Here is a 20,309-nt window from a genome sequence, read left to right as displayed (position 1 = left end):
TAGTTTTCTAGGGGCTGCAAAATCTCCGATGTCAGGGGTTCTAAATCTTAGCTGCTTATTAACATCACCTGGGGCCTTTAAAAATTCTCAGTGCCTGGGTTTCACCTCTGATCAAATAAATAGCATTATTAGTGGCACCAGAGGCAGTGCAGATGTCAGTAGTTTTTGAAGCTGCCCAGGTGATTCTAGTGTATAGTCAAGATGAAAAACCACTGCTCTAAGTGGAAGTAACCGGTTTAGTAAACTTTTTTTCTTTGACTTAATATTGGTTTCATGCAGCTATCATTACTGGAAAAAAAAAGAAAGCAAGCTTATAAAAATACCATGGCATAGAGGAGAAGATACGACCTTCTAAGTATTAGAAGAAAGCATGGATTGTAGTCACACGTATATTCAGAGAGAAGAAAGTCTTCTTTCTTCTGTGGTCACACACAAAAGTGTGAGATGAGATAAAGCAAATCTTCTTATTTTAAAACTGTTAATTTATTACTATGGTACATCATTCCCTTAAAAATGAAGTGTTGTCTCTGTCAGCTGCAACTCTGGCATTTTGGGAGAAAAAAATGAAATGTTCTCTGAAAGAAACTATATCAGGGACCTGGAAGTGTGAATCTTCAATATTTCCCATTGACTTAAAAAAGAAATTTAAAACAATTGACAGATAACGACCCAGATACCATAAAGCCATTAATAGGTGAAATTAAAACAAAGATTGGGCAGATGTGAGTATATGAAAAATCTATGCTAATATCATTACTGTAAATGAGCATTAGTTAGCTGAAAGTGCTCTGGCAGCCAAAATAAAAATGTAATGAATTATTTGATTTCTATTGCCTGAGAAGTGGAAGAATGCCAGTTGGTTACAAGATGGTAATACTTTTTCGGGCACTGAATTCTAAAAAGAATTTATCATGTGGGCTTCTTACATAATGTACAACATAATGGATAGTGTCTTTCAGCAGTATTATAAGGACAGTGTCTTCCTGTTTGTTTTTCTTCTTCTTTTCATTGATTATTTAGTGAAAGAGCAGATCCCAGTTACTGTAAGGACCGGATTACTGAAGGAGCCAATATCAACAAGTCTCTTGTGACTCTGGGAATTGTCATCTCCACTTTAGGTATTTTGCTGATAGACTGGATCATCAGAGTGGGAGGGAGACTTTGGAAAATAACTCCTATATTTTCATCTTGTCAAGCTGGGATAGACATTTACAAGGGTCTTTTTTTATAAACTTAGCTTTTGGGTGAATATCGTAAAAACTGATACTTGTCTGTGATTGAGAACACTATGGTCATCCTCCCATCCCTCTCGTTTCAAAAAGAGAGGAGACTGAAATATCATGTGACCAGATACTCCATGTCAAGAGTCCTAAGTCTAATTCAGGGTTCAAACTTGTAGCATCCTATCATATGCAGAGAGGGATTAGGAAGTGTGATACTTAAATTTGTGTTCTCCAACCATTGTTTTACTGCGTGTGTTTCATGATTCCTTTTTCCCTCCACTTTTATTTTTTTGTCTTTAAAGCCCAGAATTCTCAAGCATTCAGCAGCTGCCAGAGCCTCAACAGTGCAGCCAGTGATGGTGGTGACAGTGGGATCCCTAGCTCTCCTTCTGGGACAAGCAGTGGAGGGGGGCCCTCTCGGAGGCAGTCTTATATCCCATACCGGGACTCCGTGTTGACCTGGCTGCTGAAGGACAGCCTTGGCGGCAACTCCAAAACTATCATGGTTGCCAGTGAGTGGGATGCTGGAGCTGGTTCTGTGTTGGGACTGGTACTCTGCCTCAGAGAAGGGGCCATGACCACCTGCTTCATTAAGGGTCTCATAATACAGCATGGACGATAGCAGTAAGGCAAGTGGTTACAGGCTGGGTCGGAAGGGCTTGGCGTCGTTTTTAACTTTCTCCTTCTACCTCAGCTGTGTCTCCTGCACATACTAGCTACAGTGAGACCATGAGCACACTGAGATATGCATCTAATGCCAAACACATCGTCAACAAGCCTCGGGTAAATGAGGTGAGACCTTTATTTGAAGTCCTGGTTTGGTATTGTTTACATTAAGTTCTTTTATTCTCTCACTGATTTCTTTCTCCTTACAGTCACCTCAACTTGCCTGACCTTCTCCAAATAAAGAGTGAAATTCTTTGTTTCAGAGTCATACCCTTCTCCCATATCTTTACTGACTCCATTTCACTTGCCTTTTTGAATAGTTTATTTTAGATACTTCTCTGAGGCCATCCCTGGTGTACCACTGCCACCTTAAGGGAGATCATTTAAAAGTTTCTGTGTTTATTGCTTTTATTTTGAGTTTATGTTGATGTATGCTTCTGTTTTATTTCTTTTCTTTTTCTTTTTTTCTTTTTTTTAAGTTTATTTATTTTGAGAGAGACGGAGACAGTGTGAGTGGTGGAGGGGCAGATAGAGAGGGAGACAGAGAATCCGAAGCAGGCTCTGTACTATCATTGTGGAGCCTGACAAAGGGACTGTCCCCATGAAACCACAAGGTTTCATAACCTGAGCTGAAACCAGGAGTTGGACGCTTGACCAACTGAGCCACCCAGGCACCCCTGTTCTCTTTCTTTTCTATGCAAACTGCAGTGATTTCTCTGTTTCGGGCTAAAAGGGGCTTGTAAGGAATTTAATAGTTTTGAAAGTTGATTAATAATGAAAAATTCCTGGGGCGCCTGGGTGGCGCAGTCGGTTAAGCGTCCGACTTCAGCTCAGGTCACGATCTCGCGGTCCGTGAGTTAGAGCCCCGCGTCGGACTCTGGGCTGATGGCTCGGAGCCTGGAGCCTGCTTCCGATTCTGTGTCTCCCTCTCTCTCTGCCCCTCCCCCGTTCATGCTCTGTCTCTCTCTGTCTCAAAAATAAATAAACGTTAAAAAAAATTTTTTTTTTTTAAATAATGAAAAATTCCTTATCTTTGCAGTTTCAGTGAAAAGTTTCAGGGCTGGAATCATAAACTGGTGGCTAGACCTTTATAGCCCATTTATGAACTGTTTTAAAAGGCAATGTAATTAAGTAGGTACTAAATCAGTCACACTATAGGAAGGCCAGCATCTACCACCTATTTGTGCTGCTTTTTGGGTTACCTGTCAACCTCCTGCTCAAGGACACTGATTCTCATACTTTATCAGAATCAACTCCTTGAGGGTTGGTTAAACTGGGCCCTGGCCCTCAAGAGTTTCTGATTTGGTAGGTGTTGGTGGGGGGCAGAATTTGCATTTCTAACAAGTTTTTAGGTAAAGTTGATAGGGTTCTGGGATCATACTTTGAGAAGACTGCCTCAGAAGTTACTCCAAAGGAGTAAACCACTTTTTCCGAACTAATTCTCTGTTTTATTTTAAAGCTGGTTGAGGCCTGATATCATTCAGTGGTGACCAAGTTTTTTATGTTTCAGGATGCCAATATAAAACTGATCCGAGAACTCAGGGAGGAGATCAGAAGACTAAAAGCCATGCTGTTGAGCTTCGAACTGGTATTCAGGCAATCGGAACTTTTCTTTACACAAAACCTGCTTTTCTTCTGCATGGAAGCTGAGCTCTGCTGCATTTTGTGTTTTCACTTAAGTGACACTTGTAGAACAGAGTCAGGAACAAAGACAGGACTTAGATTACTCTGATTACCTGAGTAGTTTCGGATGGGGTGGGCATCATCAGTATATCATCTTTGCTGTCTGAAGGGCAATTGCCTGAATGGCTGTTATTCTGTGTGTAAGAGGATTAAGAGAATGGGCCCCTCCAGAAGAAGTTCTTTGAATTCCTTCTTTGTACCAAATTGATCCCCAATATTTAAGCTTCTGATTTGTTTCTGATTTTAATGATAAGGTCGTTTTTTTTTTTTAATCTGCCCTTCTTTTCCTTCATAAGAGTAAGGGTGAGACCCATGAAGCACATCTTTCTCTTTGTGCAGAGAAACTTCAGTTCATTGAATGAGGAAAAGGATGAGAATCTGAAGGAGCTGGTTCTCCAAAATGAATTGAAGGTGGGTTTGTTGGGTGGACTCATTTATGGTTTATATCACCCTGGTAGTGGGTCTCATCTCCTTCCATTATTCTTCAGTCAAGACTGCTCCCTCCTCAGGACGGAGAGGTTCTATCTAGTTTAGAGACAGTTGTCTCCATTGAGCCTTGAGTGGGGAGTGTGTTTGCCTTAGGGGCTGGTGACTGGCTTTCTTTGTTTTGTTCTCTTAGGGGTTCATGATAACTTCCTTTGGATAGGGACAGTAGCCTAGAAAAAAAAATATATTTTCCAGTCAAAAAATCAACTAACTGACATGTATTCGTTGAGTACCAAATAGGTGCTCAGCATGATGCTTCCAGAGATACAAAGAAGTTCCTTCCCTCAAGTGGCTTGCAGTCTAGTTGGAAACACACTTAGAGAATGATTAAATGAAATGAACTATACGAGTTATATGAAAAGAGCTTAGGGAAGGAAGAAATCAGTATGGTTTGGAATTTTCAGTGCAGGCATCACAACGCTGGAAGCTAGAGAAGTTGAACTAGACCTTGAAAGATCAGTGGATTGTGTTAGATAGGGAGAAAGGGGTACGACATTTTGGGTGAGGGTGGGATAACATAAGAAAAGCCATAGAACCAAAAGAATGAACTGGTGTGGGAGGCCACGTGGAAGCACAGAGTGTGAGGAAGACTGAGCTGGCGAGAATAGGTGCTCATGGAAGAGAGTAGTGGAGGTAATGTTAGGGCCAGTTTAGGAGGTTTGAATTTGACATACACAGGATTAGTCATGGCTTCTTGAACCAGGTTGGGTGACATAATAATGGAGTCTATTGGTGACATTTAATATGACAGTTGTATGTAGGACTAATTGAAGAGAGGGAAGACTGGAAGCAGAGAGACCAACCAGGAAAGAGACTGATTTTGTGACCCTGTGAACGTGAGGACAAGACATGTGGGGAGGTTAGGTTACATGGTGATTCCTGGAGACATTTGTGAGGAAGAAATGGCAGGCATTGTTTGGTGACAGGTTCGATTTAGATACCACAACCAAATGTCCCAATTCCTGGTATTCTGTCGCCTCATCCTTATCCATTATAAAGTATCCTGGCTACGTCAATATTTTGTTACCCAGACTAAACTTTAGGACTACATCACGCATCCAGATATCTCTCAAAAATTCTGTGTTTAAATATATGTTCTGATTTTTGGTTCAGAAAATACCACCCCTGTGTATATAAGAGATGAAGTACAGAGTCAAAATCACTCCGTTATACATTCTGGCAGACCTGGACTTGAATCTGCCACTTGCTGGCCTTCTGACCTTAGGCTTTGTAGGGGTAGGTGACGAAAGCCAGCCAGAAGGGGTACTTCCGGTTAGCTGAGCCAGGCTGGCTAAACTGTAAGCCACCATGCACTGCTGCTCACCTCTGCCGGGTCCTAATCCAACCCAGCCCTTCGCAGTACCTGGTAGTTTCACTCTTTGCAGACTTCAACTCAATGATTATAATGTTAAAAATGACATTTCTAGGGTACATAAAACACTTGTACCTAAACTTGGCATACTTGGTTTTTTCTCACATTCTCTGTTTATGAAAAGTACTTAGCTGAATCCAGGTCCTTTTCCTGGGCTTCCTCAGTTCTTCCATTCCCAGGATAACTTTTCTGCCTGGACATTAATTTCCACCAAAAGAAGAAAAAAAAGCACCTTATACTCAACACTGTTCATTCACGTTCCCCAAATGGCCTTAGCTTAAGGCCTGTAATTTGCTGTATTATATATATTTAAACTCTGTTCCTGATATATAGTAAGCCCTTAGTATTTTATTGTTGTTATTACATGTTCTTTTAGACCAGTTTCTTATAGTCTTCTTTGTACCTGAGGAGATTCATCTTGATGCTTTGTGTATCTTTGAGCCTGATACAAGCTTATATTCGGATTTGAGGTTCTATACCTTGAGAAAGAAGTGTTAGGTCATAAAAGGATTCCCAGTATGAATCACGTAGAAGAAGGATGGGGAAAGGGGAGTTGTAAACATACATGTATGAATAACATCTCAAATAATAAAACAAAATAACATTTATGGCATTTTTTTCGAGTTATAAAAACAATACATGTTTGTTGAAGAAAACTTTAAGAATACCCTTTACTGAGGGAGTTTATAAAAGTAACTCTTGCTTATTGAAGAAATTTTGGAAACAGCTCACATAGGAGGTGCAAGGGCCTATGTGGAGCTTTGAATAGTAACAGTGAAGAAGGTGAGGAAGGAATGCCATGAGGAATCAGAGCACGATGGCTTCTGACCTTATGTCTGCTCCGTGGACCGTTGGGCGTCTAAAACTGCCTCCTGTCTCTGCAGATAGACCAGCTGACTAAAGACTGGACCCGGAAGTGGAATGAGTGGAAGGCCCTCCTGGAGCATTACAGAGTGGACATCAACAGGAGGCGGGCTGGAGTGGTCATTGACTCCAGTCTGCCACACCTGATGGCCTTGGAGGATGATGTACTCAGCACAGGAGTCGTGCTGTATCACCTGAAGGTGAGCAGGCTGGTTCATTGCCTCCTTCCCTGAGCCACTGGCTCCAGAGTCAAGGAGGGAGAAGCCAAATGCAGTAGCTATGCATCTACGAAATGAGTCAGATGCCACAGAGCTGTGTTCAGGTTTGCCCTCTGGAAAATGGGCTAGCAAGCCAAGGGTGATTGATTTGTTTGCTTTTGTATGATTAGAGCAGAAAACTGGGAATCAGAACAATTATTTGTTTTTCTCTGGCTGCTACTATTGCTCTTATATAACTTACTTTTGTTCTCTGTGATTTAATTTCATCATTTTAAAGTAAGAATGATGCTGCTTGTATTCCTTTTCTGGCTTCCTGAAGCACGGAAGTGCAGGCATGGAGGTAAAATCCTAACCTTGAAAAGCGGTTAGCACTCCTGAGCTCTGCACATGCAAGCCGCTCACAGACAGCTTTCAGAGGCTAAAGAGGGACTCAAGATCTGAAACAGTTTCCTTCTCATATCTCCCCACTCCTCAACCTCCTGCTTCTCATTACTAGGTTTACCAGGGAAAGAAGAGAGGCAAATGAAAGCAGATATAGATGGCTTAAAGAAAGCATGAGGGATGTGGCACCTGGGTGGCTCGGTTGGTTGAGCATGCCACTCTGGATTTCAGCTCGGGTCATGATCTTGTGGTTTGTGGGTTCGAGCTCCACAACGGGCTCTGCACTGACAGCACAGAACCTGCTTGGGATTCTCTATATCTCTCTCTCTCTGTCCCTCCCCAGCACACTCTAAGTAGATGAAAGAAAGAAAGAAAGAAAGAAAGAAAGAAAGAAAGAAAGAAAGAAAGAAAGAAAGAAAGAAAGAAAGAAAGAAAGGAAGGAAGGAAGGAAGGAAGGAAGGAAGGAAGGAAGGAAGGAAGGAAGGAAGGAAGAAAGAAAAAAGAAAAAGAAAGAAAGAAAGAAAGAAAGAAAGAAAGAAAGAAAGAAAGAAAGAAAGAAAGAAAGAAAGAAAAAAAAAAAAAAGCGTGAGGAAGACCCCAGAGCGCTGGTGGGCCAGCAGGGTGGGGCAGGGCAGGGCACAACATGCAGCCATCTGGAGCAGTGGAACAAACTCCTGCCTTCCAAGAAGGATCTGGATCACCTGGTTCTTTGTCACATGGAAGCAGGTCCTCATTTCTAAATGAAGCATTTTGAGATGTAGTGCCCAATGGTAGTCATTCATACCCTGTCCTCATCAAAAGTATTTGTCCTCCTATAAAAGGACATTCCCTGTGGATGACAGAACATACTGTATGTGGCCAAAATCCCTACGCTCACTGAAAATCCAGTCTTCATTCTCCTAATTGTCCCCAGCTGCCGTTTGAAAGGAACAGGGTTTATGAGGGGTATGTAACACTGCTCTCATCCCTGGAGAAATCAGGCTCCTATCACTGCAGTGTATATGGTAGCGAAATGTTAGCAAAGCTCATCCTGTTTAGAAAGTCTGTGTTCTTAGGATAAGCCCTCAGGGAAGTTGTCAGAGACTGAGCCTCTCAGAAAGTTAAAGTATTTTATTTTCCGACACAGAGTATAAATTAGCTCCGTGAAAATGCCTCAGGCAGAAGCTGTTACCTAAATAACAGATCTGAATACCAAAGGCTGTCTATCAATCCTTCTATTAGAACCATAGGGAGAGGTTGGAGGTCAGGAAGAGACCAGTGGATTAAAATGGTTAATATTTGAATAGAAATGATCTGATGTATTGAGTAGATGTGGAGTGAGCAGGTGAAGCTAGACGTCATGTGGTAGAGCTAAGTGTGGCAGCAGAGGGTTAAAGGACATGACTCAGATTGAATCAGAGAGGAGAGGTGAGCACAGGCCTCATCTGAATGTTGGGCGCGCTGGTTTTCAGTGTGGGGTCTGTGCACACTGAGGGTGGTGCCCCCTCCTAGATGCATTCCCAGTGAACCTGGGGGATGAGGTTTTAGTCTAGTTCTAATCCTGGCATTTCTGCATTTTTTCCCTTTTTGTTGGTTTAGATCCTATTTTGGGTAATGGTATAGCAGTAATCACTCAAGATTCTCTGTATTTTTGTTTGCTTTGCTAACTTGGTTATAGACCTGTCACGAATCCCTAGGGATTCCATTGGGTCACCTTGGGAAGTACCTTGGATGGACAGAGGGAAGGTTGGGTGGAGCACAGGTTACTGGTATCCTGGACTTCATCCTCATGCTGTTCACTCTCCCTGCATAAAGAAACAGAGGGGGCAGCAAGCACAGCTATCATCTCAGTCCTTGTTAAATGAGATGCCTTTGTGTTTTTTTTGGTAGTTTCTTCCCTGTAGATGTAGAAGTTGTGATATACTGTGAGGAATGCATTTCATCATCAGGACTGACCCTGAACCCAAGGGGTCCTGACCCCTTTTCCTCGATTTTGTTTGATGGTATTTGTGGAGGCCAGCATCCATTTGTTTGTGTGGCTGAGCAGGAAAGGCTGGGCTCTGGCTGTCTGGGGGTGGTGGGAAGCACAGTGAGGCGGCCAGAGTCTCATTCATTGCTTCTAGGAGGCTGCCTTCTCACCAGCTATTTTTGGGGAGCTGCAGGGACATCCTCCTTCTGGCTGCTGACAGTGAAAACAGGTGGGAAACTCTCTGGTCACTTCCAGTTACGAGGGAGGTGGTATGGTGAGGCTGGACAAGCATGGGCTCAGGCCCAGAGAGACCTCAATTCTAGCCATGGCTCTCCTATTTAAATTTTTTTTTCTAATAATTTTTTTTAAAGTTTATTTATTTATTTTGAGAGAGAAACAGACAGTACATATGGAGGAGGGGCAGAAAGAGAGCGAGACAGAGAATCCCAAGCAGGCTCTGCACTGTCAGCTTGGAGCCTGATGTGGGGCTTGAACTCATGAAACCGTGAGATCATAACGTGAGCCAAAACCAGGAGTCAGACATGCTTAACCAACTGAGCCACCCAGGTGCCTCTTAAAATATTTTTAATGTTTATTTATTTTTGAGAGAGAGAAAGACAGAGAGCAAGCACAAGTTGGGGGAGGGGGAGAGAAAGAGGGAGACGCAGAACCCGAAGCAGGCTCCAGGCTCTGACCTGTCAGCACAGAGCCTGATGCAGGGCTCAAAAGTCAGACCACAGGATCATGACCTTTAACATTTAACCAACTCAGACATTTAACCGATTGAATCACCCAGATGCCCCAGCCATGGCTCTCCTATTTAGTGTGTAGGCTCCCTGAGCAACTTTCCCCATCAGCTTCAGATTCCTTATATATAAAAGGGGGATAATGAGTATATTTTAGGTTGCTCAAGGATTAAATAAGAGATGTCTGTAAAGCACTCACTGCAATGCCTGGGACATAGTGGATGGTTATTCAATACCTGATAAATATGTATCTAAACTCAGCATCCTTGTTGTCATAGTGCTGCCTTCTACAAACAGAGCTATGTGTTCTTAAAAGAATTGCTATAATCCAAGGGCCAAAAGGCCCTGTTTTCTACTAACCCAGTAATTTGTTTATGCTAACTCCTTTTCCCCTCCTTACACTCTCTTCCAGTCCTTTTTGATTCTAGACATGCTTTTCTCCCATTTGTGCTTTACCCTTCTTAAAATCTGGTGTCTCTCAAACTTCATTTGTGGACCAAGAAGTTAAAAATCTTGTGCTCCATACATCTTCGTAAAATACGTGTCTCTTGGAGACTAAATGGACCAAACTTGGACCACACCAACCTTAGTCCCTAGAGAAAAGCTCTGCCTTTGCACCCTCTTCCTCGGACTGGAGATTATCTGACCGACAGCCATGACTGTTCCCTAACATCAGGCCATGGGACAGAAAGGAGTTTGTCAACACTAGTTGACTTTGCAAAGAGCTGGTGCTGCTTTTTTCTGTATTTTTTGCCCCTGCCTTCTCAGGAGCTTCCTGGGCTGCAGTGGGTGGGCAGAGCAGTCAGAAAAACCTGGACCAAAGTTGAGAAGTGGTGTGGGAAAGGCCGGGGTGGGCATGGGAAGACAGTGAAAACACTCCACCAGGTGGGTTCTGCTTTGGGGGCAGGCTGTGTCCCCTTTTATTCTCATTTAAAGGGCTTTGTTTTTCCTTTTAGGAGGGGACAACAAAAATAGGAAGGATTGACTCAGATCAGGAACAGGACATTGGTAAGTGATAGAGCATCTGGGTCTGACACTGTGGTGGATACTCATGCCTGACTGGTCTCTTTAGAGGAACCTGATGATGCTCTGTGAGGAAGGAATCCTTGAGGATCAAGGGGCTATTACTCTTTTGTTGCTACATTGTGGTGGTTGTTGTGTGTCAGGGACATGATAGGAGGAGATCCACACCATGGGAGAATCCAGATCTGGGTGGTTTTCAGGTGGTGGCTCTTCCTCTCTTGTCATAATGTAAGATCTTCTAGATGTGGATTCCGATCTCGCAGAAAGGGTGTTTCCCTGGGTTGTTTCCCCACCCACGTGACCCCCATCTCTTGTGTAGTTCTGCAGGGGCAGTGGATTGAGAGAGACCACTGCACTATCACGAGTGCCTGTGGGGTAGTCATTCTGCGGCCTGCCCAGGGGGCCCGCTGCACAGTCAATGGCCGGGAGGTCACTGCCTCCTGTCGTCTGACCCAAGGTAAGACTGTTTATAGCCCTGTTTATACCGGGATAAGTGATGAACTAGCTTCCTTCTCATGGGCCAAACCCACAGAACTCAGTGAAGCAGGCTTTAAACATGGGATACTCATCCTCTGCACCCAGAGATCTGAAGATCTGAAGATTTCCTAATACCATCCTCTTCCCAAGGCCCCAATTCCAGGTCCCAAGGTGGAGAATGACTCTCTGAAATCTCTCCCTGTGTTTGCTAGCTCTGTGTCCTTGGGAAAGTCTCTGGACATCAATTTTCTCATCTGTAAAATGGCGATAAGAGAATTGTTGTGAAGACTGAATGAGTTAATTTGTGTAATGTTCTTAACAGTATTCTTGTCACCTAGTAAATACTCATTATCACTATTACTACTATTATTAATCTGTTCAAATTCCATCTTTCCTTTGACGCTGAGCTTATATTCCCCCTCTTCCATGAAGCATTCCCTAACTAGTCCATGAGGAACTCATTTTGCTTTCCCTCAGAATAGCAGAACTCCTCCTGTTCATTTTGTTAGTTCAGTACATATGCTATGGGATATCCAATGAATACATATCTTATTGACTCACCTAAGTTATAAGCTTGTTGGGGGCAGGACTTTGTCTCTCAGAAGGGCACCCTGCACATAATACATACGGAGAACGTGAGCTGTTGGTTCATTCTCCCCTGTCTCTGCCACAGGAGCAGTCATAACGCTGGGGAAGGCACAGAAGTTCCGATTCAACCACCCAGCAGAGGCCGCTGTCCTGCGGCAGAGAAGGCAGGTTAGTGTGCTGTGTTTTCAAGATGACTGCCAGCCGCCCTGCTCCTTTCAAAGGGACAAGTTTGAGCTTTATCTGGTTCTCTTGGGGTGGGGTTGGTGATAGCAGCCTTACCGCGCTCATTCCTCGTTCCCAGGTCGGAGAGGTTGTCGGTGGCAGTGGCTCTTTGGAATGGTTGGATTTGGACGGAGATGTCACTGCCTCCCGGTTGGGTCTCTGCCCTTTGCTTTGGAAGGAGAGGTGAGAATCTTGTGCTCATTTTGCTATGGAACCTACTGTTCTTACTTCTTAGTCTAATACAACATGGAGCAGGGAGGAAGTGAGTATAATAGCCAAGCTCTGAATGAGGCCTGGTCTCAACCAACTTGTGCAAGTGATGGAATGTTACTGAACTAGCTGCTTAGCTTCTAGTTGGCAGGGAAGCAGTCTTAGCCCTCATTCATTTCCTGTTTGTTATTACAACTTCCTTCATCACTGAAAGGAGTATATATCATTTGATGTTTCCTGTCGCCAGTTTCTTCTGTCAGCAAGATTTGAACATGACATGTTTGTACATAACTTTGAGACTGCTTCTCAACTTACCTCCCCATGTGCCCCTTTAAATTCTGGCTGGCCTGTGTGTGAGGTCACAAGGTGTGTCAACTTTCAGGACTGTGGCTTCCTCTGAGTTTTTTTTTTTTTTTTTTTTTTTTAAATTTTTTTTCAACGTTTTTTATTTATTTTTGGGACAGAGAGAGACAGAGCATGAACGGGGGAGGGGCAGAGAGAGAGGGAGACACAGAATCAGAAACAGGCTCCAGGCTCCGAGCCATCAGCCCAGAGCCTGACGCGGGGCTCGAACTCACGGACCGCGAGATCGTGACCTGGCTGAAGTCGGACGCTTAACCGACTGCGCCACCCAGGCGCCCCTTTCCTCTGAGTTTTTAAAGATAGTCTGTGACTGAGAATCCTTTCTTTTCTCAATACCAAAGGGTCCAGAACTACACATAAGAGGGTCAGGAACTCTCAGAACAATATGAAAATATCTTGGAGTTCTGCCCTCTCATACCCACTGCACCTGCATTGTGATCGTGAAAACATGGAATCAAAGTTTTATATGTGATTGGTGGCCATTACTTTTCTTCTTCACAGTCCTTCTTCATCTATTTCTCCACAGAATCCCCTTCCCAGATCTACATGTCTCGTAGGTTTGATACTGTGAACAGTGGTATCCTTCTGGTCCTGTAAGCCAAAGTAGCCTCTTACTTGGGGATGTTCTGTAGAAAATGTCAGCAGGACACCCACTGCCTGTGAGACCAGTGGTGTTGGGAGGCTGCCCAGCACTGAGGCCAGGGTTCCTGGGAGATTATGATGGCTATTTCCCCTGGTTCCTTCCAGGGAATCTAGCTGCTGTTTTCTTAGGCCAGGAACATTTGCTGGCAGCTGATGAAAAGTCTTGGTCTGACATTGGTGGTGAGGGGTGTTGGATGTAGGGGCAGAGTGCTGCGATGCATGAATAGCAGGCAAGTCCTCACATGTGGGCTACTGAGGATGGAAGGACGAAGCACCAGAGTCTCAGGCAGGATGACTCCAGTGTTGTGTGACCGGGGGCTCTGTGGGGTGACAGGGAAGGTGGGAGAGGTGACACAGCTGGAACATATCAAGGCCAAGGTGGAGTAAGGAGCTGCTGGAGCTCTTGTTTCATGAGAGTACAGTCATGAGAGGAGGTCTTGTCTTAGGTAAGATTTCTACTGTGGGAAGACGCATTGGAGATCTGTCTTTCCCAGAGTTCAGAGATTTACAGAGAACAGCTCGGCAACTTAATGAGCTGTGAGGTTGAAGAGTTATCTTGGAGTTGGATAAAGCTCCTTGACATCCTGGAATTATGAAGTAAAAGCTTTGTGGCCTTAAGCAAGTTACTGAGTCTCTGAGCCTAGTCCCTCACCTCTAAGTAAGGATACTACCATCTGTCTCTGGGAGGTCCTCATGATAGGGTTTGAAAGAGCAGGTGCACGTGGAGAGCTCTGCCTTCTGCCTGGCACTCCCAGCCTCGCTGCTGAAGGCCCTTGTGCCGAGCTGCCCAGGTACATAATCTCCCTTTTGTTTTCCTGTCCTCCCACCTCATCTCAGCTGACCCATCCACCCTAGAGAACACTGGTCTTCTCCTGCCTTTTTTTTTTTTTTTTAACTTTTATTTATTATTGAGAGACAGAGAGACACAGAGCGTGAGCAGGGGAAGGGTAGAGAGAGGGGGAGACACAGAATCTGAAGTAGGCTCCAGGCTCCGAGCTGTCAGCACAGAGCCTGACGCAGGGCCCGAACCCATGAACCATGAGATCATGACCTGAGCCGAAGTCGGATGCTTAACTGACTGAGCCACCCAGCTGCCCCCTTCTCCTGCCTTTTAAAGGTCTTCTTGGGCTCTCTAGCCCCAGGGGCACTGGTGTGACCTTTCAGTAACATCAAGAATGCACCCTTTCATTTGGAGAGGACAGAGAGGGATTGAAGAATCAAGGCCTCTCCCACTTGCTGCCTCCAGTCTTTAGCACCAGCTCCAGGAGTCCGTGGGCTGGGCTGGTCCTACGCAGCTACCATAGTCAGCATCTGTGTGCCAGCCCCTGGTGGAAGTGGGGTGGTATGGGCCTCAAGCCTGTGATTGGGCAGAGGGACCAGGGAGAGAACCCGTGAGAGAGAACACTGTATGTCGTCAGCTGGGCTCCCAGACTGTGTGTGTGGCTGTGTCTCCATAAGAGTCTCCTCTGCTCTGGTGGGCTTAGCTCCAGAGCCTCCCCTTGTCCTAGAATTTTCTTCTCTCATTTTTCTCTCTGGGGGAGCACTCACAGGGAGCCTGCAAAGGTGGAGCTGACTCCAGAGCCAGAGGGGATTGGTCAACCTGTCTCTTTTTATCCCTTGCAGCAGTGACCTGGACCACAGAGGAGTTTGTCTTTGAAAACTGTTTTTTTTTTTTGCATTTTCCTCTTTGGAATTTTGGGGGCTTAACCTTAAGTGCTTAGAGCCTGGGAGACCCTGTCGCTGCTGCCACTGCCACTGTTGCCTTAGTGAGTACCTGCGGCTGCATTCTGCTGCAGAAGCTGTCAGGCCTCCAAGCAGCTGGGAGAGAGGGCGGGGGAGGGCGTGATGGAGTCCTGGCAAGCAGGTGACCAGGCAGCAGTGGGGAGATGCTGGAGCCACCTAAGATGAAGGGCAGTCATCTGACAGAGACAGAGGTCCTTGGCTGGCAGATAACTGAAGACTTGCCAGTAGTAATAAGCCCGGACATGTAACATAAGGTTGCTTCCCCCACTTCCCCACCCCCAACCTGCTTTCTGGGAACTTGACTGATGTGCTTAGCAGAGGAGCCATTTTTATTCTGATGGTGTGTGGCCATCTCAGATGAATGTGCTGGGTCTATAGTGATCATCTCAGACAGCTTCCCTGTGCAGGTCTTGTTGGTGCATGAAGGAAGCTGCATTGGGTCAGCAGAAGCTAACTGACTAGCTGCTGCTTCCCTAGGGGAAGGGTAGAGGGAACCCTCTTCTGTGGAGAAGCAAATCGTGAATCTGAGGGTTGTGAGACAGGCAGAGAAGGAAGCTGAATACTCTCTGGGGATTAAGAATAAAGGTACCTCCCCTGCTCCTTGCGTCTGATGGTCTGGACTTTAGCTGAGTTTGTCCAAGACCCTCTTAGGGGCTAATGCTTGTAATTCAGCCATGTCTGTGGTCAGACAAATTTTGGAGCGGTAATCTAGCATGCATACAAACATATGTATAATCTGTTTCCCATTAGCACCTTTTCTCTTTGTGTGGTGTTAACTGGTTTTCTCTTCTAACTGCTGTCCTTAGCCTTTTGCCTCACATATGAACAGAGTGCCTTTCCTCTTTCCTGTATATTCCACTGTGTGTATTTGGCCTTTTGCCCATAGTAGTCAGAGCCAGTCTCCCCCAGGACACACGCACTCAAGTATCTGGGCCTGTCCCAGTTCTTGGGCCCATTGTAGATTGAGTCCCCTCCCAGACTCCTTCCCAGGGAGGAGATTGCCATCGTGTCACTTAGTACCCGCCCCCCCCCCCCGCCCCCCGCCGCCATACATCCTTCACTCTCCTCTTAAGGCTGCATTAAGAAATCTTAATTTCTTCTAAGACAAAAGGCAGCAAACTTTCTGTAAAGAACTAGATAGTTGGTTTGGGTTTTGTTGTTGTTATTTTTACCAGATAGTATTTTAGGGTTTGTGGGCCATACAGTCTCTGCCGCAGCTGCACAAGCAGCCTAGATATAAACACTCATAAACGAATGAGTGTTCCAATAACATTTTATTCACAAAGATAGGCAGCAGACCACATTTGGTTCACAGGCTATAATTTATGGACCTCTGCTTTGATATACCCTCTGTGATTTCATCCTTCTCTACAAAGTAGTAAATTTAAGCTGGGTGAACCCCTCCCCCCTGCCCCCCACCCCTGCCCAGAGCACTGCTCCGACTGTCTAATGTCAAGTCAGTAAATGGGCCTTGAGAGTCAGGGCATCCTTGGACTGGAATGAGTGCTAAGGACTGCCTAAGGGAGAGCAGATGCGGGCTCTTTTGTTAGCCTGTGGCAGCTCCCAAGCCCTTCTAGTCACTTCCTACTTCCTAGGGCCACCACCCTAGAATGCCCATGCAGTGGCTCTTTTAGAAATCTGAACGACAGAGGGGCGCCTGGTGGCTCAGCCGGTTGAGTGTCCAACTTTGGCTCACGTCACCATCTCACAGTTAGTGGGTTTGAGTCCCATGTTGGACTTTGCACTGACAGCACGGTGTCTACTTCCAAATTCTCTGTCTCCCTGTCTCTCTGCCCCTCCCTGGCTCACATATGCACTCTCCCTCTCAAAAATAAACATTAAGAAGGAAGGAAGGAAGGCAGGCAGGAGGGAGGGAGGAAAAGAGAGACAAAGGGAGGAAGGAAGGAAGGAAGGAATGAATGAACCTGAATGACGGAGATGGGGAGACCCTGCAGAAACAGCATGTGAGGTCCTTGTATAGGAGGCCATGTGTGCCCCTGGGAAAAGCCATGCAGGGAGAAGCTGTCAGTCTTCTGAGGAAGGCTGTGACTCATCCACGGCCACACAGGTACCTGAAGGCAGAATAAAGCATGACTGCAATCCAGAATTCTTTTTAAACTTTGTATTATGTATAATTCCAAATACACTACTAGCGATCAAGTCATGGCTAATCTTGTTTCGTTTATATCCCCACTCCCTTTCCACTTTCCCCTACTGTCCCCCACACTGGATTTGAACAAATCCCAATTTCACCAGTAAATACTTCAGTGTATATCTCCGAAGTTATGGTACAACCTGAAACTCGTGAGCCCTATTCTTGGGCTCATTCACTGAGAATAGCCCTTGAGTGGAGACCAGCCGTCCTCTGGGTCTCAGTGCATATAAATCTTTTTCCTCTAGATTGGCTACCTTTTTCCTACTCCCATGTCACAGAGTGTTTCTGTTTCAGAAAACAGAGATGCATGATGAACATGTAGGGGAGTTTCTATTCCCACAGTGGTTGTTGGAGCTTCTGCCTCTACTCTGTTTCCAGCACATTTTGAGCAGATACCTTTTATTCTTTTTTAAAGGCCAAAGCTCCTTGATTTAGCTAAAATGTTTTTGTTTTTTAAAGCTGCTTTACTTTCCTGGTTATTTTCCTTAACTAGAATGAACTTGTGTTTCTGGTAGACTCACAGTCTAAGGATATGCTAGTCTGAGGACCATTCTCCCCTCCTTCACTGTGACATCATGAGCTGCCTGTGACAGCGTGCCTGGGACAGTGTGTGCCTCAAGTTGCTAGAAGTTCAAAGCCCTCTCTGCCCTGTTGAATTCATGGCTCTCTCAGAAAAGCTTAGACTACCACTAGTTTGCCCTGAACTGGGCTTGCATTTCCCTTGGGTAACCCCGGCCCCTCTGTGATAGGAAAGTGCTGGAAGAGCAGAGCGACCAGGACCACCAGCCACTGGGGGCTGGAGTGGCGCCCCACAGGGCCGCCATTCAGCACCAGCACTACGTGGGGGATTTGAGGCAGCAGATCCTAGCAGGACAGATTAGAGCCAGACAGGAACTGGAGTTCGACCAAGCACACCTCAGCCGGCAAATTAAAGACAGTAGGTGCCCACTGCTCACTGTGTTTGCTTCACCTTTTCATCTCTTCATTTTCATGCTTCCGCATCCTTCTGTATTCTCTCCTTTGTTGCCTTTATGATTTGATGGAATCTTTGGTATTAGGTGTTCTCTCCCCTCTTTTAGAAACCAGGGGCTCTTATGAGGGGCTGGAAGCAAGAATAAGGAAGCGACCTTCCTTATTGCCCCTCAGAGTGATGGACCTCCTGCTCTCTCTTCACGCGCACATTTATTTGTGCTTTGGTGCCTGTCCCAGCATGTGCTAATGCCTGGGGGCTTCCTTCCCTAGCCCTGTGGTAAGGGGGCCTGGCATCCCTCATATCTTGGCCAGGGCTTTCCCTCCATTCAGGTCCAACCACAGCCAGAGTTGTGTGAGTCTACACCACACGGGCAGGGAGAGAGGTGCTGCCCTTCTCTCAGGGTGTCTTTGGTTCCCAGACCAGCAGTGGCTGCTCATAGAAGAGCCCCGGCTGGCTGGCTTGCAGCAGCAGCAACAGCAACAGCAGCAAGACCACATCGCAGAGAAAGAGCTCGAGGCTTGTGTGCGACCTGGTGCTTGGCTCCAGACAGATCTTGAGACTCTGCCTCCCCCACTGGTCAGAAGCCAGAAGAGGGAGGTGCGACTGCAGCTTGGGCGCAGGAACGTGCTTCGGGCAGCACAGAGGGACATCTGGCGAAGAAAAGCCTCCTTCCAGCTAGAGAGAATCATCAAGAAGCAGAGGCTGCTGGAGGCCCAGACAGGACTGGAGCAGCCCAAGGCATTGTGTGGGCTCCAGGATGACCACACCCAGAAGCCCCCATACCGGCTCCCTGGTGCTGGTGCGATGGTCCGAGGATCTCAACACAGAAGCAGACTGACAGATTGCCGTTCTCTGAGCCTCCAGAGGCTCTGCAGCCAGTATTTTCCCAGGCTACACAGGTACAGCCAGCTGTGGTCACCTGAAATCACTGGCTGAGGTTTACAGCCTTGTTGCCCAGTCAGTGTTCTTCACTTCCCAGTGCCATGGTTTCTCAGTCTGTGAAATGGGAAGATTTGCTTCCTCCTCTTTTTCCCACCACTTTTTCCCTCTTCTTTCTCTGTAGGTGAGATCTTCTAAGACTTAAGCTTTTCTCTTCTCCCACCCCGAGTGGCAACTCTTGCTACTTTGGTGATATCTTCCAAGTGAGAATCTCAGCCTCATTGTTCACCTGCTCTTTAGACCCTGGCTGTGCACATACATTCCTTGTGTTTGTCTTGCCACCACCTCCCTCTCCTCTTGCCTCACACCGGACTGTGTTCCCACATGCTTCCTTCTCCTCCCTCCCTTCCACCTGTCCTGCCACCTCAAGTGAGCTTCCTCACCCTACCTTCCAACTGGTAAGCTAGTGGAACACTAGCTGATTCTTGGGTCCAATTTGGGATCTTCTTTTTTTTTTTTCTTTTCCCCTTCACTCCTTATATTCAGTCAAGGTGAGGGTGGACTGTGTCTACTTCTCTGTATCCTCCAGGCTTACCTCAGAGCCTTGCCCATGGTATGTGTAGACTTCACGCCTTTTCATTTTGTTGGCTCACCTCTCTGGTCTTCAGAGTACTAGGCAGGCTTTTTTTTTTTTTTTTAAAGACTTTTATTAAAAATTTTCAAACATAGACTAAGTTGAGAGAATAGTGTCCCTATCACCCACATTCAGGAGTTTCCAACATCTACCATGCTTGCTTTAATCTCCTCTCCTTCCTTTTCCTGATGAAATATTTTTGTTTGTTTGTTTTGAGAGAGAGAGAGAGAGAGAGCACGTCCACGCACAAGTTGGGGAGGGGCAGAGAGAGGGAGAAGAGAATCCCAAGCAGGCTCCACACCACTAGCACAGAGCCCAGTGCAGGGCTCAAACTCACGAAACTGTGAGATCATGACCTGGGCAGAAAACAAGAGTTGATCACTTCACCAAATGAGCCACCTAGTCTCCCCTCTGATGAAGTATTTTTAAAGCAACTCTTAGATACCGTGTCATTTCAATCCTACATCAAGTATACACCTAAAAAAATAAGAACTTTCCTTCGAACCACATTTCATTATTCACTTAACAAAACTAAGATTAATTATTCGATATAACCCAAAACCTAGGCCATATCAAATTTCTCTAATTGCCTCAAAAATATGTATTTACAGTTCAAATTAAGATCCAAATAGGATTTACACACTGCATGTGGTTATGTCTTTTAAGTTCCTTTTTCTTTTATTTCATTTTTATTTCTTCATATCACTGATTTGTTAAAAGTGTATCAGTTCTGTAGAATATGATGCTTTATAGGTTTGCCTGTTTGATTCCTTGTGGTGTCATTTAGATGGTTCCTCTTTTCCTCACGCTGCC

General features: G+C 45.5%; 1 protein-coding gene across 11 annotated transcripts in view; it reads left to right on the top strand.

The window, feature by feature from the left end:
* The window catches only part of STARD9 (StAR related lipid transfer domain containing 9), a 118,574-nt gene that overhangs the window by 71,481 nt on the left and 26,784 nt on the right, over window positions 1-20,309 (top strand). For 6 of the 11 annotated variants that reach the window (XR_009264194.1, XM_058738021.1, XM_058738020.1 and 3 more), the window contains 12 exons: window positions 1,021-1,118; window positions 1,526-1,735; window positions 1,918-2,015; window positions 3,400-3,477; window positions 3,912-3,983; window positions 6,315-6,494; window positions 10,544-10,595; window positions 10,930-11,067; window positions 11,761-11,843; window positions 11,977-12,080; window positions 17,760-17,947; window positions 18,384-18,882. Coding sequence is in view for 9 of the 11 variants with exons in the window: in XM_058738021.1 (XP_058594004.1) it covers window positions 1,021-1,118; window positions 1,526-1,735; window positions 1,918-2,015; window positions 3,400-3,477; window positions 3,912-3,983; window positions 6,315-6,494; window positions 10,544-10,595; window positions 10,930-11,067; window positions 11,761-11,843; window positions 11,977-12,080; window positions 17,760-17,947; window positions 18,384-18,882 (1,800 nt within the window). In the remaining 2 variants the exon portion in view is untranslated. Of the gene's footprint in view, window positions 1-1,020; window positions 1,119-1,525; window positions 1,736-1,917; window positions 2,016-3,399; window positions 3,478-3,911; window positions 3,984-6,314; window positions 6,495-10,543; window positions 10,596-10,929; window positions 11,068-11,729; window positions 11,844-11,976; window positions 12,081-15,902; window positions 17,948-18,383; window positions 18,883-20,309 lie in introns of those variants that run through there. The other 5 variants (XM_058738027.1, XM_058738019.1, XM_058738022.1 and 2 more) reach the window with 4 other exon arrangements.

The sequence above is a fragment of the Neofelis nebulosa genome, chromosome 7 (genome assembly GCF_028018385.1).
Source record: "Neofelis nebulosa isolate mNeoNeb1 chromosome 7, mNeoNeb1.pri, whole genome shotgun sequence".
NCBI classification, from domain to species: Eukaryota; Metazoa; Chordata; class Mammalia; order Carnivora; family Felidae; genus Neofelis; species Neofelis nebulosa.
The sequence above is the reverse complement of the archived record's forward strand: the minus strand, read 5'-3'. Positions and strand labels throughout refer to the sequence as shown.